Consider the following 22,318-nt stretch of genomic DNA (forward strand, 5'->3'; position numbering starts at 1 on the left):
AGTTTGAAGAGAATCAGCTTTACATTCTCCCCCTCCCCACCTCCACCACCACTTTTCAATTTTGAGACCAATTTCCACATCCTTCTCTGTCAATATAGGTAAGAGTTACTTTGCTTTGAACAGCAGGAGCTGACCAGCATTATTTCATTTACAAACTGAATGTGCCCTGCATTGAAAGATGAAAGCAAAAAACCTTTTGTTTGAGAGAACACATTTCATTGCAAGGAAACAATTCCTGGTTAAATTCTTTTATTCTATTTTGCAATATCAAAGACAATTTGTAGAAATTACAGAAGTTGAAGGGATTTGTACCTGAAGATTTTAAACCATGGTAGAAAAGGTTATAACACCCATACAAGGCATTTCCTGAAATATTGATAGAAATTTACATTTGAAATTGAAATGTTTAAATTTAGACATACAGGAGGGTAACAGGACCTTCTGGCACGAGCCTGTGCCACCCAATTGATCTACATCCCCTGTACGTTTTTAAACAGTGAGAGGAAATTGGAGCACCCGGACGAAATCCACGCAGATATGGGGAGAACGTGCAAACTCCTTACAGGCAGTGCGGGATTCGAACCCATATCGCTGGCGCTGTAACAGCGGGGCACTAACCACTCTCAGGTGGAGCACAACTCAAAAAGATCCTTTCCATTCTCTCATTAGATATACTGGTATGATTTTCAAAATGTTTATAAAGAAAATATTTTAGGTATGACCGCTTATCTCCTCTACTACTTACAATTAAAAAATAGAGGTAATTTTGCCATGTGTCTCAGTTTGCAGTATTTGCCATTTAATACATGCATCACAGAGAGGTACACGCTCAGGCCCCTTCACCATAATCACCTTCAGCTGTCTTCCACTGGGAGAGCTGGCCTTGCACTCCCTACCCCACTCCACTCTGCACATCAACTCATGACTGTGTATGATCAGGCCTCCTCTATCCCATCACTGTCACATTTTCTTCCAGTGTTTTCCACTGATTCAATTATGATTTCACCTCTATTCAAAAGGTTTATTTGATGGCAGGACAAAATATTGTGCACAAAAGGAATTTGAACTTTTAGGGCAAACATTTGAATAATTAGGGAAATATTTGAATATTTAGAGAAACTTTGTTTTGGGAAGTAGATTTTTTTATTAGATCCACCAAGCGAGAAAAAAGTGATCCAAGAATAATGCATCCAAATACCGATCGATATAGGAAGTACAAGTCGAGAAACAAATATAACCAACGTAACACAAAACTATTCCGTTCAATGCTGAAAAAAATTAAGTTAAAATTAAACATTTGGTTTTTAAACATGATTATAAAGAGAACATTGATAGCTTGGGCTAGCAGCTGGAAAAAAAATCCGATTTTTGAATAAGTACCCATCCAGCATGAGTGAGCCTTTTGGTTTTTTAAAAAAAATGTTCATAGTGGAATTGCAAAGTATGCCTGCCAGTGATTCTTGGATGAGCAGTGGACACTATTTAATCAAGTTTTATCACTGGCTTTTCAATTCCTTTCATTTAGAAATCTGCAGTTATCCTCATCCATTGAATGCATGGGCTTTCAGTGCAGAGCTCCAGGGATTCAACTTATGAAGATCTTGGTTAAAAATAGAATTTTGCAACCCTGCTCATATCTCGTCACTTCAAAATCTTCAGTATTTGCCAATTTTAATACAATTTAAACATTCAAGACAGAGAATATTTAAAGGACAGTATTTACAGTGATCATGCCATCAATGTCAAATCTGCTCCAGCTCTGGAATCTCTACAGACTCCACATTCCTCAGGGCTGGATTTCTTTCTGTACCTCTGCACAGAGTTATTTAAACATTCAAAACATTAATGATTTATAGTCAGATGTTTCTCGCTTTCCCTATTCACTACATTACCAGGTCAGTGCGGATTGAATAAAACCATTCCAATCAGTCGATTTGAGCGGATATCCAGAAAGTTACTCGTCAGCTTTGGATGACAAGAGATGCTACTTAGGAATTATGATTAAGGACTATATTCTGAAACACTGCTCGTTTTTGGAAGATTTGTTTAAATACAAATGTAAAAGAAAGTCTGCATTTTTAAGTCCACATGAGTAAGAGAAAATGTTCTTTTGAGGTGCAGAGTCTGAACTTTCCTCTAAACGGGATGCAAGCCAAGACCAACTCCAGAAAACACAGTGAAGATGTATGGCAATGAAGACAACAAACTTCAGTTAAGAAGCTGCCACCATCGCTTGCTTCTGCAGGTTTTTAACAGGCTCTTTGTCTGTTTAAGAAATAAATAAGCATTAAATTTTCAATAAAAAGATTTATGAAGAATACAATTTACAAACTCTGCATGTACAGAACTCGAGGATTTAAACTCTTAGTCAAGCCTAGGAAATAGGTCCTTGCAACTGTATCGCAATGGGCCACACTTCAATCCAAAAATCATTCCTTCCTGTATCAACCTACAGTAAAAGCACTGGTATCTGGAATTCAAACAACCAGCAAAAAAATCATGGAAAATAAATGGATTAAAAAAATATGGTTTATAATTGGCATGCCTCATCGATAGTTTGCCAATCACACACACGCAGTCTCAAGCAACCAGAAAATTCATGTTTCCAGCATCTACCAATCCCCATAGGTGCTGGATACCGGGAGTTTTACTGTATATTTTCAACTCTTGTCACAGCAATCTAGCAAATTAAAAACCAGTGTTGTAGTGGCCAGCTAAGTGGGACACGACCCAGTACACAAAATGGCCAACGAATGTGGTAACCACGCAGATCCAGTGGGGGCCAACGACCTTCATCCCAGGTGACCAACTGCACAGCGGGAAACAACGAGCCACAGCAGGAATGCCACCCAAATGGAGATCGGTGCTGCCGTGACGTCACTCCTGTCATCGGCAGCGAGGAGAGAATATAAGCAGAAATGTCAGTGTATTAAATCAGTCTTCAACTGCTCTTCTTTCCACACTTCACGGAAGTGTGCATGCTACATTGGTGATCCCGGCAGATCCAAGCAACAGTTGGTCTCGAAGATGATGGATCAATCAGCTCTTCACACGGTTTTGCTGAAGTTGCCAACGTTCTGGGCGTTGCAGCCACATGTGGTTCGAACAGGACGAAGCCCAGTTCCACCAACAGATCACTGATGACAACACCTGCTACTACTACGTAGTGAACTCACTTGACCAGGAAACAGCAGCTAGGGCATCGATTTCCTAAGGCAGCCTCCGTAGCAAGTCAAATACGATGCCCTCGAGGATCTTTTAACCCGCACTTTCAGGCTCTCACGCATTGCCTGATTGTTGCATATGGACGGTTTTGGGGGGGTGGGGGAGCAGGGTCCCATCCACCCTCATGAGTGAGATGCTCGCCCTTGCTGAGGGACACAGGCCTTGCCTGCTCTTCGAGAAGATTTTCCTGGAATAGCTGCCCAAGGATCTCCAACTCTTGCTCACTGATGAGGGCTTCAGTGACCCCTGGAAAGTCCCAGCCCGGGCGGACATGACCAGGGGAGTGAAGAAAGAAAATGACGCCCAGTAGAGCAGATTGCTAGGCCCTGCACACAGCAGGCAATAAGACCGCAGCAAACAGAGAGGCAAGTGGACCCCCCTGACCCAACAGTATTGCTACCATCACTAACGATGGGATACACGGGCCTGTCGATGCTGCCCACTCTGCACGTTTCAGGGAAATGCAATGGCCAACCATCGCTAATGGCTATAGCAGTTGGCTAATGTGACAGCCTCCCTTACACGTGCCCCTCCAATCGGGTGGCATTCCTGCTGTGGCTCGTTGTTTCCCGCTGTGCAGGTGGTCACCTGGGATGAAGGTCATTGGCCAGCATGGGATCTACGCAGTCACCACATTCATTGGCTACTTCGTGAGCCGGGTCCCATCCCAGTTAGCTGGCCACTACAACACTGGTTTTTAATTTGCTAGATTGCTGTGTCAGGAAGACACTTCCTTGTTGACGCCAATGACGAAATAAGTGTCCTCCCTCTCCCGGCCTTATCTCACCCAGCCTGTTGAATCATTTGTACGTAAATGGTGCAGTGGGTCACTAAAACTAGAACTTTGATAGTTTATTCAAATAATCACAACACAAGAGGAATCCAAACGCAAGCAATTTCTAGAACTCCACCTACAACTATATTTAGGTCAACAAAAAACACGCAACACTATGTCTCGGGTTTGAATCCTGCGTTGTCTATAAGGAGTTTGTATGTTCTCCCCATGTCTGCCTGGGTTTCATCCAGGTGCTCCAGTGCCCCCCCCCCCCACCTTCCCAAAAGGTCAGTGTGGGCAGTATGTCTAAGTTTTTTAAAAGGCAAATTTACAGGGAGAGTTGTAGCAATTTTTTCTGTTAGAGAACGCTGCACACAACTCCACTTATTTGATAAATCCACACAAAGCAAAAGCAGGTTCTAAAAGTAAAAATAAGCAGAATGAATGTTTAAATTACTTGGCTTTAGGCTAGAAATTTTGTGCGTACCTTTTTCAGGTAGATTTGGTAGTGCTTCTGCAGGAACTTCTGGAAGTTCAATTTCTTCCTGTAAAAGTAAAACAAAAGAATACGAATCATTGGAGAGGGAAAAGCCATTCATCGAGCTCATGGGTCATATTCTACCATACCCCTCGATTCCTTTAATATCCAGATACCTCTCAATCCCATTTTGTTCATGAATACAATTCACAGCCCCTTAGGAATGAAAATTCCAAAGAATCCCCATTCTGAGTGAAGAAATGTCTTCTCACCCCCTGCATAGCCTCCCTTTCATTCTGACCCTTGGTTCTACACTTCTGAGCCAGGGAAACCATTTTTCTTGAATCCAGCCCAGGGTGGCTAAACTTGCTTAACACCAAGAGCCACACATGACAAACTTCAGATGTTTGAAAGCCACAAGACCTGCACATTTTAACTCTTACCTGCATATTTTGTAACATGTACATAATCATATTTATTCATGTATGCAGTTTGTGTCTATATTCTATTCTCCTCATGTATTATTTACTTATAATATGTTTAATAACAAAATTGAACAAGGAAGAATGTGGAGCTGGCTTGACGGGCTGAATGGATGACTCTGGTTTCTGATGTATTCTCTTTGGGAACGCTGCTGCCTCTGGTCTCTGCAGATATTTGCATCAATGCAGCATCCACAGCCAAGCGCACGACATGGAAAGCAACCCGATGTAAAGCTTACCTCCAGTGGCAGGCCGAGGCCAGGGGGCCCGCAATGCTAGCCTAAGTTACAATTACATTTCCCCTCATTCTTTTAAAACCTTGAGATTACAGGCCACCTTGCAAACCACCAACCGTGGAACCAGTTAAGTAAACTTTTTCACTCTTTGACAAGCACATTCTTTCTTGGGCATGGAGACCAAAGCTCCATACAAAACTCCAGCTTTGCTCATCCCGAGATGCTTAACAACTGCAGCAACACTTCACTTCCGTATTCAAATCCTCTCATAATTCCTGTTAACGCATGATTTGCCTTCTTGACCATTTGTTGCACCAAAATACTGGCTTTCAGTGACTCACGAGCAAGAGCACTCAGTCCATTTGAACATCTAGATTTCCCACACCTTTAAATCATTTAAAAATTCTCCACTTTTCTGTTTTATGCACTGAACTGGATTGCCCAATTTTTCCATGTTATATTCTATCTGCTATATTATACAACAGATGGAATATAATGTAGAAAAACTCGAGGTCACCCACACACACACGCAGCATGTCCATACCCCAGATGCTTCTTTATATCCTCTTCCAAACTCATAATCCTGCCATTTAAATTCAGCAGCGCGAGTAGAATTAAAGGCATTTTATCCAAATCAATCCTATAGATGGTAAATAAGAGGCCAGGGACCAATGCCCTGCTCCAAAATAAAAACACAATGCTGGAGAAACTCAGCAAGTCACACAGCTTTCTTTATATAGCAAAGATGAAGATATAAACATATAAAGAAGGCTGTGTGACCTGCTGAGTTTCTCCAGCATTGTGCCTTTACTTCAATCAAGGCACCTGCAGACTTTCATACTTTACACCAATTCCTGCATTACTTCACTTGCCACAGCCTGCCAAACTGAGAAGGATCCATCTTTAAAGGTTGGTCTCTCTCCCCTTTCTTGCATAGAGAGGGTCATGTTTGGAACCCTCCAAATAAAAGAAACAATTCCAGAATCAATAGAATTTTGGAGAATGACCCACCATTTACTATATTAAGTTGCATTTTCCGTGGTTGCTGCATTACCCCTGTGAACACAATTCTAATTTCCTGATTTATATCACACGCACTATTTGGTGGTTTACAAGCAACTTCTTGTGTTTTCTGTGCTTTGCTACCACGAAGTGTGATCCGTACTGATTCCCAAAATTCTTTCAACATATATGGGCAGTTCCATAACATCATTAGACCATGTACTGCTTCATTCAACTTATTGCAATTATAGTATCTTCAATTTTTCCATTAAACAATTTCTTGCACTTGAACCCTTTATCTGCCTTGTTTTGTTTCTGCTGCCAGTTTACTTTTTTTCTAACTTCCACTTCCTGCGTTGTTTCTCCCTTTGTCGATCTCCCTTTGAGGTTCCATGTGAGTTTAAATGCTTCCACTTCAGAGTGGCAGAGAGGATCACTGGAGTCACTCTCTCATTGACGTGATCTACCGACATCGTTGTCTGCAGAGGGCATGCAAAATCATCGAAGACCCCTCCCACCCCACACACACAAGCATCTTTCAGCTGCTCCCGTCAGGAAAGAGATATATGAGTTTCAGAGCCTGCACCTCCAGGTTCTTCCCCCTGGCAGTGCAATGTTGAGTGACAAAAGAACTGCTCACACTAACCATCCAAGACTCTCATATTCATGAAACTGCGGCGGCTCGCCCACGCAACAGGTGAACCAGCTCACAGAGTTGCAGGCAAGTCCACAGCAGATCTGACTGTGAGAGCTCCAGGTGCGGGACAAGCCCACAGCCTGGTGGATGACGTCATAAAGGTCCTGGGAGTTGTAAACACCCTCGGGTTCCGAGGGATTTAAGCGCACGCAAGAGTTCTGTTAACGTCCGTTGGTTCAACTCACTTTTGACTCTACGTGGTTCTTTCGTTCACTGCAAAACAATATTATATAAATACTTTCCTACATACATATTGTTTGTGTGTTATGTCTGGTTGTGTGTCTGCAGGTTTTGTACCGAGGACCTTCTGTTGCAGCAGTTTTGGAAATTATACATTTACTACAAAAATAAAGTCGACTATATTTAGGCATAGCCAAACTCACATTTGGAGGGAGTCAAAGCTAGAAATAAAAATGTTGAACTTAGTGTAGTCTGGAGGAATAAATTTGCTGCTCCCCAGACTTACTGTGTGGATAGCAGCATCTACCCGTCATTGGCAAGTCTGATGCAGTGGACCCATGGTGTATGAAAGGAAACATCTGCATGCCTGTACATCCTGACTAAAGAATTCAACGCAAAGCCAGAAGTTCAGCTTGCTGTAAGATTATGTACAGGAAGGAAGTGGCACAGTGAAAAACAAATAGCAAGAAACAAGACCAGAAAATCTGCACAGGGCAAGATTACACTTAAAAAAAAAAAATCCCAACATTGAATTTTGAAAGATCAAAAATAAGCCAGAGGAACTGAAGAGGAGAAGCAGATCCAGCTAAAAATGTCAGACAGATTGTGGACTTCAAATTCAATATTTTTTTTTCAAAATTCACTTCACCTGAATGCACAAGGCCGGACTTGAATGGGCAGCCAGTGGGCACGTAACCCACACCCACCTACTCCAGTTCTCTCAGCAAGGTCCCACATGAATGCTGTCGTAGCAATTGTGTAGACTCTGGGAATGGCTGCTAGCCTCACTTCACAAAATCTAGACCGGGGTGGCTTATCTTTTTTGGTTGTGGGCCACATGAAGAAAAATATGAGTCAAGGACCAAACAATATTAAGTCCAGCAGTTTTAAATCAGAAAACCTCTGTGCCATCAAATATTCATTTTCTATCAAGCTATACTGAACAGTTTAACTGTTGACATTTCAGTAGTTTATTGATGTGCTCACATATAACAGTGGGCATTTCTGTATCTTAAATTTATTTTAAATTAATACAATAAAAACTCTTTAGTAGTTGTTCAAAATGGCAGCGGCATCTAGTGTTGAAACTAAAAAGTACAATGCACACACCGTGCAATTTAGATTTCAGATTTATTGTCAGGGTACATACATGACATCATGTACAACCCTGAGATTCCTTTTTCTTGCAGGTAAAGCAAAGTTACTAGTATTGGTAGCGCAAAAAAGCCTGACTCAACATACACATAAAAAAATAAAGAAATGTAAGCAAATGACTGTGCAATACAGAGAGAGGAAAAAAAAATCAATAAAGTACAAAAGAGCCCTTAAACAAGTTGCTGATTGAGTTTGTTGTTGAGGAGTCTAATGGTGGAGGGGTAGCAGCTGTTCCTAAAACCACCTTTATTTATCGTTCATACCATGCTCGCACAGTAAAGACAAGATGACATTTCTCCAGGACTACAGTGCAAATTTACATAAATATAAGTTAGAATAGAAGTTAAACATATAAAGTAAAAGTCCACAGTACACTATCCACATATGTTCTTGGAATTCAAGACTTTGATGGCTTGAGGGAAAAAAAAAATTGTTGCCCAATCTGGACACAAGGATCAAAGTGCTACGGTACCTCCTACCAGATGGCAGAAGGGAGAACAGTTTACAGGAGGGGCGTGTGGAGACCTTCACAAAGTTTATTGGCTTTTGCCTGCAACAAGTGTTGTAGATGTCCTTCATGACAGGAGGACCCACCCCCTGCCCCCACTATCACTATCCTCCGCAGGGTCTTGCAGTACGAGGTGGTATAGCTTCCAAACCAGGCGGTGATGCAGTTGCACAGGATGCTCTCAATACATCCTCTGTAGAATGTAATGAGGATGGGGGGGGTGGGGGGTGGGAGGTGAACTTTCCACAGCCTTCGCAGGAAGTAGATGCGCTGCTGGGCTTTCTTGGCTATGGAGCTGGTGTTAAAGGATCAGCTGAGATTCTCCACCAAGTGCACTCCCACTCCAAGGAACTTGATACTCTTGATGACTTCAATGGTGGAGCCGTCAATGGTCAGCCCAGTGTGGCCCCCCCGGGCCCTCCTGAAGCTGACAGCCATCTCTTTTGTTTTATTAGCATTCAGATACAGGTTGTTGGTTCTGTACCAGTTTGTTAGCGACTGCACCTCATCTCTGTATGTTGACTCCTCATTCTTACTAATAAGGCCCACCACGGACGTGTCACCACCAAACTTGATGATGTGGTTCCAGCTGTGTCTAGCTGCCAAGTCATGGGTGAGCAGAGTTAACAGCAGTGGACCAGGCACACAGCCCTGGCCCCTGTACTCAGTGCGACAGTCTTGGATGTGCTGCTACTGATCAGGACTGCTTGAGGTCTCCCCGATAGGAAGTTGAGAACCCAATTGCAGAGGGAGGTGTTTAGACCCAGCAGGCTCAAGTTCCTTATCAGGTACGGTGGTATGATTGTGTGGAATGCCGAAATGAAGTCGCTAAATAGCGTTCGAACAGATGAGTCCTTATTTTCCAGGTGAGTCAGGGCTAGATGGAGGGTGGTGGCAATGGCATCATCTGTAGAGTTGTTGGATCTGTATGTGAACTGCAGGGGGTCCAGTGATGGGGTCAGCAGCAGGAGCTTCACAACGATGGACATGAGTGCGACAGGACGGTAGTCATTGAGGCAGGACACAGATGACTTCTTCAGCTCGGGAACAACGGTGGTGGCTTTGAAGCACATTGGGATCACAGTGCTTCTCAACACTGCCACCTAGTGTTGTGAGTCTTGTGGCACCTATACCTCCCTCCTGATGGTAGCAGCGAGAACAGAACACACGCTGGGTGGTGCGGATCCTTGATCCTTATTGTCAGAGACTATGCTCTAATGGGCCACTTAAAAATGGGCATGTGAGCTGTAGTATGGCTACCCCTATTCTAGACCAATTACCTTGTATTAACTTTTAGTGTGAACTTCAGGACTGAGTACTAAAAATCCACCAGCTATTCACCAAGATGAAATTAGGGGAATACTAGTTATGTACTTAAAGAATGGCAACCTTAGATATTAATCAATGAATAATTAGACCAATGTATTATCCTCACCTGAGTGATAGCGTCCAATTCTGCCAGAATTGCATCCTCGTCATCTTGAGACAAACCACCAGCTAAAATTTCATCTATTTGCTAAAATTTAAAAAAAAAATATTGTTCAGAGTAGATTTGATAACCTTTGGTTGTAGTTGTTTTAAATCTATAATATTTAGGCACTAGTAATGGTTTGGCAGCATGGATCTCACCTGCTGGTATTCCACAGCTTCCTGGGTCTCATCCATGATTCGTTCTACTTCTTCAATAGACATCATCTAAAATGGAATCATTCAAATTATGCACTTGGAACCAGTTTGGGAACTTTTACATTAATCTCACCCAAAAATGGCAATTATTTTTAGTACATCCAAGAAATGTTACATTTTCTGTTGGCTTCGCTAACTAGAATAACTTCACAACACATACCTCATGCATTTTCTGAAGACAATCATTTCCAATTTTCAGACCTTCTATAACTTTCATTTCTATTTGAGCAAATTCAATGTCTTGAACCTATAAAACAGGAAAAAAATGCATCAATTTGAAATCAAATTTGGGTCACATTTTATACACAACAGTTGGGTTGAGATTGAAAACACCAGAAGAGGAGCAGAAATTCTGCAGGCAGTAAATATGTGGTCACCATCAGACAAGATAGAATGGAAAATATTGTTTCTTAACCTTAAGGCAACAAACTCATTTCCAATATCAAGGATAAACTATCTTTTCTGTTTATTTGCATCTGAATTTATATTGAGGTGATATTCTTCACCTTGTTTCCAACATTTCACATTGAAATTGTTTAATAAAACAAAAACTGCATAAGTTGGAATTCTTCTTCTTCTTCTTTGGCTTGGCTTCGCAGACGAAGATTTATGGAGGGGTATGTCCACGTCTGCTGCAGGCTCATTGGTGACTGACAAGTCCGATGCGGGACAGGCAGGCACGGTTGCAGCAGAAAATTGGTTGGTTGGGGCTGGGAGTTGGGTTTTTCCTCCTTTGTCTTTTGTCAGTGAGGTGGGCTCTGCGGTCTTCAAAGGAGGTTGCTGCCCGCCGAACTGTGAGGCGCCATGATGCACGGTTGGTGGCGATATCAGCCCACTGGCGGAGGTCAATGTGGCAGGCACCAAAAGATTTCCTTAAGCAGTCCTTGTATCTCTTCTTTGGTGCACCTCTGTCTCGGAGGCCAGTGGAAAGCTCGCCATATAACACGATCTTGGGAAGGCGATGGTCCTCCATTCTGGAGATGTGACCCACCCAGCGCAGTTTGGTCTTCAGCAGCGTGGATTCGATGCTTGCGGACTCTGCTAGCTCAAGTACTTCGATGTTGGTGATGAAGTCACTCCAATGAATGTTGAGCATGGAGTGGAGACAGCGGTGATCGAAGCGTTCTAGGAGCCGTAAGTGATGCCGGTAGAGGACCCATGATTCGGAGCCGAACAGGAGCGTGGGTATGACAACGGCTCTGTACACGCTGATCTTTGTGTTTTTCTTCATGTGGTTGTTTTTCCAGACTCTTTTGTGTAGTCTTCCAAAGGCGCTATTTGCCTTGGCGAGTTTGTTGTCTATCTCTTTGTCGATCCTTGCATCAGATGAAATGGTGCAGCCGAGGTAGGTAAACTGGTTGACCGTTTTGAGTTCTGTGTGCCCGATGGAGATGTGGGGGTAGTCATGGTGGGGAGCTGGCTGATGGAGGACCTCAGTTTTCTTCAGGCTGACTTCCAGGCCAAACATTTTGGCAGTTTCCGCAAAACAGGACATCATGCGCTGGAGAGCTGGCTCTGAATGGGCAACTAAAGCGGCATAGTCTGCAAAGAGTAGTTCACGGACAAGTTGCTCTTGTGTCTTGGTGTGAGCTTGCAGGCGCCTCAGATTGAAGAGACTGCCATCTGTGCGGTACCGGATGTAAACAGCATCTTCATGTTGAGGTCTTTCATGGCTTGTTTCAGCATCATGCTGAAGAAGATAGTAAAGAGGATTGGTGCATTCCTCAACATGGTTATCCAACTGCAGGAAAACCAATAAGGTTGGGTCAGATGCAGCAATGAGCTCTCCGAACCCTTCTCCATTGACAACGGCGTGAAGCAAGGCTGCGTCCTTGCACCAACCCTCTTTACTATGGAATTCTTAAGTAAAAACAAAATTAACAAGTCAACACAGTATCTACACAGTAGGGGAATTAAGGGTTATGCGGAAAAGGCAGGCAGTTGGAGATGAGCCCATCAGATCAGCCATGATCACACTGAATGGTGGATCAGGCTCAATGGGCTGGATGGCCAACTCCAGCTCCTATTTCTTATGTTCTTATCTATGAAATGAAAAACAGTTAATGTTTTGGGGCAAATTATGATAATGACCTGAAATAGTAACTCAGTTTCTCTTTCATGTTGCCCGACCAGCTAAGTTTTTCCAGCATTTTCTATTATTAACCTGCATGTCATTCCCTGTAGAAATGAAAATCTCACTTTGAGGCACTTTCCTGCATCTCAGGAAAGCATTTTTTCAGCGCTCCATTCCAATGAAGTGCCTTACTGCACAAGTGTGACTATTTTTGATTTCCCACAATGGACCATCCTGAGCAAGTGCTAACTTCTGCGAGCTTTATCCAACCTCTTGTGCCAAATAGGAAAAGCTTGATTCTATTTTATAGAAGATAGAAGCCCCAGCCAGATTTTTACTGCTTAAACCGTACTAATGTAGCGGCCAAGCAGCTGTGTAGCACGGTGGGCCAAACCATCACCTGTGCAGCTAGCCGAACGGTTGCTCAGAGCCGTGGGCCTGGTTGCCCCTCACTCACCTGGCTGGGAGAGCAATGTGGCACTGTGGGCCGGGTCATGGCACACTGGGGTGTTGGGTACTCACCTTCAAGATGGTGAAGGGCTCCCGTCGTCTTTACTTTAAGACATACGCCCTTCAGGTGAGTTGCAGGCACGGGGCGATGTCACTTCCAGACCTGGGTGTCCAGGCCAGAAGGGATTTAAAAGGGGAGGCAAATTTGAATAAAGGGTCTTTGCTGACTAACCACTGTGTCTAGTGAATTGCTTTAGTAGCTCTACTGGAGTAGTTGCAACACTAATGCTTAAATCAGGAGTAAATCAACAAGTTACTTTAATTTTTGGATCTGATGCATTTATTGCCAATGTTAATTGAAGCCAAAAAAAATTCCTTACCATTTGCTCAAGATTGCTGATCTGAACCTCAGTTTTATCAAGCAGTTGCTCCTGGTATCTTTTTTTCTTCAGCAAGAGCTTCGCTTTCCTGAGAAACAAGAGAGATAAGCTGGGAAATGATACCGACTTTACCATTCTGACTTAAAGCGTACAACATAAAGTAAGGTTGTCATGTTCCCACCGGCACACTGTTCTAGAAATCTTTACGCTTCCTTGAAGATCTGGATTATAAATCTCAAATGAAAATACATCAAGCAAATTCAACTAAATCTTTATAGCTCTGACCGTAGTGTAGGCTGTAGAGAATGAAACCAGAATTGTATTGGAAGCTCGGGAGACTTGGGCACACAATGCATGCTGGAATTGAGAGAGAAAGGTGGGAGTGGGGGGCAAGGGAGATTCAACATTCATCATCGTGGGTGATTTCCTCACTGAATTGCCCAAGTTTCAAGGACTTCAATCAGGTTTACAAATGGCGAATGAGGCAAACTGGAGTGGAAAACCAAACCCTCTGTCAGGATGTATGCAACCTATTGGATTGGTACCTCAAACTACAGACAACTTCTACTATCTCGAAAGATGAAGGCACCAATTACCCAGAAAGCTTATCATCGAGGTCACACATCCAAGGATGATCTAAATTAGCCCATTATCTGTACTTATTTTTGTGAAACCAGATACTGAAGTTCAGTAGAGGTCTGCCCCTCACTTCCTTTTGTGAACTTGTAACATCACAAAGGCCTTGACTAAGAATATGAACAAAACAGGAGTTGGTCTAAGCTAATCTTGGTAAAAGATGACATGTCCAATGCAGCTTAGCTGTTCAGAGTTCTGGACTGGATTTTGGCTTCAACACTGCACTTGGGAAGACAATGCTGATAACACAGCATTCAAGAGGATTTTCAGAAATAAACGAGTCTCAACTCCTTAATCTGACTTCCCAGGAATAATCTAAATGAAAATGGAGTGGCACAGCTCGCACTGTTACAGTGCCAGCGTCTGGGGCTCGAATCTGACGCTGTCTGTAAGGAGTTGTACGTTCTCTCCTTGCCTGTGTGGGTTTCCTTTGGGGGCTCCAGTTTCCTTCAACCGTTCAAAAAAAAAGTTCTGGGAGTGTAAATGGGCAGCATGGGCTCATAGTCAGAAAGGGCCTGTTACCGTGCTGTGTATCGAAATTTTTTTAAAAATGACCATTAAAGGATTTGGTAGGAAGTGTCCAAAATAAGAAGGAATACATCTAGAATTTGGCCTTATCAGGAAGTGCCTCAGACAAATCTTAGTATCCCCTCCAAAAACCAGTGAAGGCTCAGAATTTCAAATGGACTGGTGTGGGATGGAGTGGGAAAAACAGATTCTTCCAAGTTGTGAATTGCTTCCTCTTGTTCTAATGTGAGAAAAGGGACTTAATCGACTTAAAAAGAGTATAGATTTGTAGTCCAAGCATCTTTGTTGAGTCAAATATACCAATGAGCAGCCACGACTGATGTTAGACACAGTGGAAAACCACTCAGTTTAATTGCTAAGTTTTTAACAAATAATTAAACTTCAAGTCCTGTAATACCCACTCTTTCTTGCCACCACGTAGCAATTGTCGGGCAAGCTCTCGCTCCTTTTCTAGTTGAATACCAATCTTTTTCTGATACTGCTTCAGTTTGTCACGTTGCTGCTTCAATTGCTAGAAAACCAAAATGTCAAGAATTAAAAATATTGCAATTTCACCAATTCATTTAAAAGGTGGCTGATCCAATTTGGTTTGTTTCATTTATTTGACTTCGGTTTCCATGATTTTAACTACTGGGAGAAAGCAGAGTGCAATGACTATTTTTATATTGAACCAGTTGAACAAAGATCAGAGGAAATTATTGAGCAAAACAACCTCCTAATGGGTCCATATCAATATATTGGACAAATTAGGATATCATGCATGAAAACTAATGGCTGACCCTGGAATTACCGACATTAAAGTTGGAGAATAATCTTGTTGATCCAAGATGCAATGTTGGACACCAGACAAATACCATAGTAGAGGTGAGTCTGCTATCGAACAAACAGATGCTGACACCATGCCTATCAAGGGCAAAAGTTGCACTCAGGTGGGATTAAACTAGAGAACTCCAGTCTGGAGACTGAAGTTACATTGAGTATATTGATAAGAATGGAGTCAACTACTGGTGCCTCTGTGCAATTAAATTATAAAAGGAAACATGGAACAAGAAAACAAAAGTGAGATCTTAAACATTTTAAGTCCCAGGTCAGTTTTGATATTCCAGTATTGGTCTTTGCCTCGTGCATTTATCCACAATATATGCCGGGTAGAAGACAGGACTTGAACTTTAAAAATGCCATCCCAAAACCAGGGGTTGCCTTAGAGTCAAGTATAAAATCCGAACCTTAACAGCGAAGATTCAGCGTTCCCCCTCGGGGTTCATCCATCCATGCAGTCTGACTGCCGTCAGCTCTGTGCAGGCTTTAAATGGCCCTGTTTAAGGAGCTGACAGTGATTTATTTTCAAATATTCAAACAATATTTAAATCTTCACAGGGTAAGGTTTGTGACAGCATCACTCCACTGGTCAGTGGGATGGTTGGTAAAGGAATACTGGGGCAGTAAGCCTTAGAGTAGTCTTCGGCAGCGAGTGTAGCTCAAACCCAATTTTAGGTGGAAATTCTGGGGGATCGTCTAATACGCCGGCATATATGGTAAACGTCACAACACTCAACTGGCTGACAAATTCACCAAGAACACAATTAAGATTCAGCTCAACATCATTCCACATAATTCTAGAATAATGGCCAGCTCAAAGCCATTTGGATTCAATGCAATTTGCAGCGAAGGCAAAGGCACCCCCTACTGGTGAAAAAGTGAACATATTTTAAACTGGATCGCAATGAATAAATGTGACAGTGATACCATATAACCATTTACGGAGCGGAAACAGGCCATGTTGGCCTTTCGAGTCCGCACCGGTTCACTGATTTTGTGCGCCCTCTTCAGGCATTGGTCGCGGTAGATCTTCATTCAATAACGATGGGCAAATTCAATGCAGATGGAATCAGTCGTAGAAATGTTTGATAATGAACCTCATTCCTTTATTCTTTCACCCTCAAATTTCCAATTTTTCTTTGATGCAAAATTCTTCTAAACCTCCCTCTTATTTCACAGAATATTTCAAATTTATGCAAATCACTGACCAGTAGAAACACCGACAAAAACTCAACAATATTGAGAATATCAACCTTTTCTGTTCCTATTCATAATTAACCTTATCATTCTTTGAATTAACATGACAAACCTTTTCTTTCTCACTTCTGCTGTCTTGATGTGCTACACAAATAAAAACCAAAACTGAAACCAGATCTGTGACCTAAGCAATGGGTTATAAAGATTTTCTAAGACCCTTTCACTATTGTACTCTCTATGAATAGAGATTCAAAATTTTAAAAAAATTCTAAAATGTTCTCCCTCTTTTTAAAACCATAATCCCTCATTTATGAGATCTGTTCTTCACTCTCTCAAAAGCATTTAAATTTTAACTAGGAGTACTGTATATATAACTACAAATATCATATAATTGTACAGTTTTAGATGCATACATGTCAACCAACAGCTAAAATGAATTATACACAAAATGACTGCCATATTGGAATGCATTTAATTAGCTGTAAAAACTATCCACACAAATAGAACTTCCTCTTTTGACTTGAGATAGATGAGATGAGATAGTGGAAATAAATAAAGTTCTTCCCAACTAATAAAAATCTTTAACAGCGACAAAAGTCCAGTCAGAAGGAGATAATATACGTGAGGATCATCTGACCTGCCTTCACAATGAAGAAGAATGAGCTTCTAGAGAAATTAAATCTTTTAATGCATATCTAAAGATACTAAATTCATTTCAGAATATACTTCAACCTCCCCATCACCTCCCTCCCTCTTCCACAGCCCTTTCACCTACCGCTCCAGTTCCCCCACACTCTTCCATCATCCTTGTCCACCTTTTCTTTATCCTCCCTCCCCCTCAATGCCACCTTCTACCACCACCCCTTCTCTTGCCCTCTATCCCAAACCCACCTCTCCCCTCTCTACCCCAACCCACTTCCTACTCCTATCCACTCTACCTCCTATCACACCCCTCCCCTCCCTGCCCCCACACCTTCCCTCCCTCCCCCCACCCCTCCCCTCTACCCCCACCCTCTCCCCCTCCCTCTGCACCCCAGCCTCTCCCCCTCCCTCTGCACCCCACCCTCCTCCACTACCCCCTCCCCCTCCTCTACCCCCTCCCCCCCCTCCCCCCTCCCCTACCCCCTCCGCTACCCCCTCCCCCCCTCCCCCCTCCCTCTCCTCTACCCCACCCTCTCCCCCTCCCTCCCCTCTACCCCCACCCTCTCCCCCCTACCCCCACCCTCTCCCCCTCCCTCCCCTCTGCACACCACCCTCTCCCCCTCCTCTAACCCCTCCCCTCTACCCCACCCTCTCCCCCTCCCCCCACCCTCTCCCCCTCCCCCACCCTCTCCCCCTCCCTCTCCCCCTCCCTCCCCTCTGCCCCCCACCCTCTCCCCCTCCCTCCTCTCCCCCTCCTTTACCCCCCTCCCCACCCCCACCCTCTACCCCCTCCCCACCCCTCCCTCCCCTCTGCACCCCACCCTCTCCCCCGACCCTCTATCCCCCGCCTCCTCCTCCTCACCAGCACGGCCTTATCCTGTTCGGTCACTCGGGACCGCTTCTTCTTGCCGAACAAGTTTCCCATTTGCGCTGCCTGAGGCCCGACCCCGGCCACATCCCCGACCCAGCAGCCGCTCAGCTCCGACCTGACAAGTCCAGAAGCGAGGGTCTCCTCGGGCCGGGCCGAGTCGCCACGCCCGGACTCGGACTACGGGAGCCGCCGAGGGCGCGGCGAACCGCGACCGACACTTCAAAACACCGAGCTGGCTCAGGCGCTTCCCCCGACTCTGCCATCCCACTGCTGCACCCAGCAACGTTCATGATTCCAATTCATGCAACCGTGGAGTTTTTTTTTTAAAAGAAATAGTTTGCATGAAATAAGTGCAATTGCACAATATTTTGCTTCTGTAACTTTTATAGACGACACTGACAGGCAAAGCAGATCTTTCAGTACACCCATCCCACGTTGATGTTCATTCTGGTCTCCAAGATAATCCTCTATTCCCTTCTTGACCACTTCTTGGTTTGAGTGCAAATTCTGGTGAAAGCAGTTTCATTCGCACCCTTCTCAGCAATGAGAAGTCCAATCCTGCCCTCACCTGGTTCCATCTGTCCATCATCTCCCTCTTCCACCTGTCACCAACCAGCCCCAGGCTTTCCCCCCTCCTTCACCCCTTTCCACTGTCTCTCAGACTTAATGCAGTTACTTGATCTGAAACATCCACCAGACTTCTGCCTCCACAGATGCTAACCCATGCAGTCAGCTCCCCAGCAGTTTCCACCTATTACTTCCTGCCTGTGGGACCATGCTACTCCCCCCCCCCCCCTTATTTTGTTTGGAAGCCTGCCTACATTTTTTCCATGCTTTGATGAAGGGCTCAAGCCTGAAACGTTAGTTATGTATCTTTATCTTTGCGATATAAAGGGCACTGTTCGACCTGCTGAGTTTCTCCAGCATTGTGTTTTTACTTCAACCGTGGTGCCTACAGACTTTTGTGTTCTACTCCCACTGCTGATTGCTTGATTTTGCTCCAGATTCCAGCAGCTACATTCTCTTGTGTTGTCCTGCCTTCTGAGTTCCCCATTGGATATCGGATCTTGTTCTGATGGCCTCTTGCTTACTTCCAAATCCTTTCTCTATCTTCTGTTTACTTGCTTCTTTTCACTCCTCACCTGATTACTGAATTTTCAATAAGGCTCTCTCACTGCTCCCCTCTGTATTCCACGCAGGTCTAAAGCTCAATGACCAGACTCGCTTCCACAGCCGTTAGCCCCACCCCAGACTCTCCCCTTTCCAAATCTCTCTGTCTCCTTTCCTCTAGCTCTGCATTCAAAGACCCTCTTCCAATCAGTTCTCACCTATCCTCCTATCCATGTCACTGGACAATGAGGATTTTGCTTCCTGAACACTTTTGGGTGCTTTTTGGGCTGCATATCATGAAAATTATCTTTAAGATTTCCTAGCATGTACCTCTTTTTTATTTTTGTGACTTTTTTTGTCATATTTGAAGACTACTTTAAGCATAAAAACCATCAAGTGCATCATGTCATTGAAAATTCATTTTCACTTGGATTCTTTCCCCGCTGATCTCGGTGCCGTCAGTGATGAACATGGTGAAAGGTTTCACCAGGACATTACAACCATGAAAAAGCAGTATTAGGGCAACTGAATCTATCAATGCTGGCCGACTTGTTGGATACTGACACGAGAGGCATCAGGTGCTGAGTACCAACCAAAATCAGAAGCAAAACATTTTTAGGTCAGTTGAACTAACGCAACGTGTCAGCATCATTGTGCTGTTAAACATGCTAAATTCAATAAAAGTTAATTTAATATTTATCCATTTTGCCTGTGCTCCTCCCCCTGCCCTTTCTTCCCTCTTCCCCCAGCCTTTTTATTCAGGCCCCTGCCTGCTTTTAACATGCACGTTGAAGCAGGGCTTAGGCCCGAAACAGCGGTGGCAATCCTGCTAAAGAGAAATGAATCAAACAATGTACAGTGATGGAAATATGACACTAAAAGTGTGAAGAGACATTGAACAGTTTTCCTTGTGTAAATTGTTTACTGTAAATCAAGAATACTTTAGGAACAAAGTTAATATATCTTTACCTTCTGTGGAAGCTGCAAGACTAGCTGAATTCCTCCAGTATTTTGTATTTTTACTACAATCACAGCATCTGCAGACTTTCGTGCTTCACTCTACTGCATTTTCAGAATGTTTTGTCCACATTCAAGGCAAATCAGTCAGTTTTTAGGTAAAAACACAATGCTGGAGAAACTCAGCAGGTCAAACAATGCACTTTATAGTGCAACATTTCATACTTGAGCCCTTCGTCAAGTATGGACAATTTTTGCTCTATAAAATACCCTGTTTGACCTGCTGAGTTTCTCCAGCATTGTGTTTTTACAGTATCTGCAGACTTTCGTGTTTTACTTCAGTCACAGTTTAAATAATTTCCTGCATGTAAAACGGATCTCGTTAATTGCACTGGAGATGGAGGTGACACTGGACACTTATAGAATCGCTGACAGTGACCCAGACTCTGGTGGTGTAAGTACTGCAACAGCAGCTTTGATTTCAAGTCATTGCAGTGAGGTCAGTTGACCACGAGTCCCAAACTTTCTGAATCCAGAGGCCTGATGCTGAGCCACATTCCATCTGATGGCTCCCCCCCACCCCCATGATCTGAGGAAGGGAAGTGTGATTTTAGCGGCACACCTACCTCACAGCGCCAGAGGCCCAGGTTCAATCCTGACTTCAGACTCTGTCTGGAGTTTTCTCCAGGTGCACGATTTCCTCTCACATCCCAGAGACATGCACAGTTATAACTGACCACTGTAATTTGCCCCGATAGTGTAGCCAAATCTGAGAATATGTGAAAATTAATAAAAGAAAATGGGATTAATGTAAATAGCTAGTGGATGATCAACACAGACTCAATGACGAGCCCAAATTGCACACGTGACCAATCAACCTGCTAACCCTGTACATCAATGGAATATGGGAGGAGACCAGAGCGCCTGGAGGAAATCCACGCAGTCACAGGGAGAATGCACAAACTCCTTCTAGACACTGGTGGATTCAAACCCAGGCTGCTGGCAGTGTAATAGCGCTGGGGTAACCACTACTCTAAATGTGCCGCCCTATTACCAACTCCTGGGAATTCCACTGTACATTTCCCTTTCATAGGAAATACAGCCTATTAATTCATTAATTATCTAAAACTTACCTTCTCTCTGTTTCCTGTTATTTGGCCAACTTCTTCTTACACCATGACCTTCAACCTTGATGGCACACCAATCATGTTTATCAAGTGTCCATCAACTGCACTACTCATTGGTCCCTCAATTTACTTGCAAAATATATGACTGGCTGAGTTTGAACATGATTTGCCTTACCAAAAGTTGTGGAACTCTATTTAATAATTACACAGTTTTCGAGTGACTGATAATCTGTCTCTGATTAATGTTAGACTCCTCTCACCACCCATGCTAAACTGACCTGACTATGAACGTCAGGTTTGTCACCTATTGGTTATAATTTTATGAACACGAAACACAATTCTTGAAGAACTTAAGAAATTCTTCAATGGAAAAACCACAAGATGGCACTAGAGGATTTGTGATTGGGTGTGTGTTTTACCCGCACACACTGGCCTGCTGTGAAAAAGCATAACTTTATGCAAGTCAAAATTAAAGAATAAACTCTCCAATAATTCCAAAATAGGCAACCATGTTAACAAATGTGCCAAAACATGAAATAATTGCCATAGGATCTGGTCACGAGCCAGGTTTTGGTATATTGTGGAGACTGGAGCAGGTGACAATGAAAAAGGTCCTATTTGCACACGATTCCCCCAACCCATTCCCACACAGACATTCCTCAGCCCTCATCCACTGTCAGGGTGAGGCCCAAATGTAACGTTGATGAACAACACATCATATTTCTGCCAGGGAGTCTTAAACCCAATTAACTTTATTTTCTAATTTGAGGTAACTCCACTTCTACCTGCTTCTATGGTTTCCGTCTATAATTTTAAAATTAATTTTTATTTTTAAAAATTTAGACATGCAGCATGTTAACAGGCCCTTTCAAAGCATGCACCTGCACTGCCCAATTAACCTTTGGCCCCAGTACATTTTGAAGGGCGAGAGGAAACTGGAGCACCCAGGAAAAACTCACACAGACACGGGGAGAACGTGCAAACTCCTTACAGACTGCGCCAAATTCAAACCTGGGTTACTTGCGCTGGAACAGAGTCGCACTAACCACGATGCTAACCCTACAATCTACCTCTATCTCTACCTACTCCTGTTCATATCTTTC

The 22,318-nt window shown here is 43.4% G+C and overlaps 1 protein-coding gene across 1 annotated transcript; it reads right to left on the reverse strand.

Moving 5' to 3' along the window:
- Window positions 1-232: 232 nt before the first annotated feature.
- Window positions 233-18,225, reverse strand: chmp6b (charged multivesicular body protein 6b). The gene is made up of 8 exons (XM_069929954.1): window positions 18,013-18,225; window positions 14,894-15,003; window positions 13,329-13,416; window positions 10,585-10,671; window positions 10,368-10,433; window positions 10,174-10,254; window positions 4,488-4,545; window positions 233-2,265 (listed from the first exon to the last, which is right to left on the reverse strand). The coding sequence occupies exons 1-8, from the start codon at window positions 18,073-18,075 to the stop codon at window positions 2,213-2,215; spliced, it is 606 nt and encodes a 201-aa protein (XP_069786055.1). The 5' UTR covers window positions 18,076-18,225; the 3' UTR covers window positions 233-2,212.
- Window positions 18,226-22,318: the final 4,093 nt, after the last annotated feature.

The sequence above is a fragment of the Narcine bancroftii genome, chromosome 3 (assembly GCF_036971445.1).
Source record: "Narcine bancroftii isolate sNarBan1 chromosome 3, sNarBan1.hap1, whole genome shotgun sequence".
NCBI classification, from domain to species: domain Eukaryota; kingdom Metazoa; phylum Chordata; class Chondrichthyes; order Torpediniformes; family Narcinidae; genus Narcine; species Narcine bancroftii.

Excerpts from the sequence above, each read along its gene's own strand:
- chmp6b (XM_069929954.1), bottom strand. The coding sequence starts at position 18,075 with ATGGGAAACTTGTTCGGCAAGAAGAAGCGGTCCCGAGTGACCGAACAG. Across the intron at positions 13,417-14,893 it reads CTACGTGGTGGCAAGAAAGA|GAAAGCGAAGCTCTTGCTGA; the intron begins GTGGGTATTACA and ends CTTGTTTCTCAG. Across the intron at positions 10,672-13,328 it reads TCAGCAATCTTGAGCAAATG|GTTCAAGACATTGAATTTGC; the intron begins GTAAGGAATTTT and ends CCTGTTTTATAG.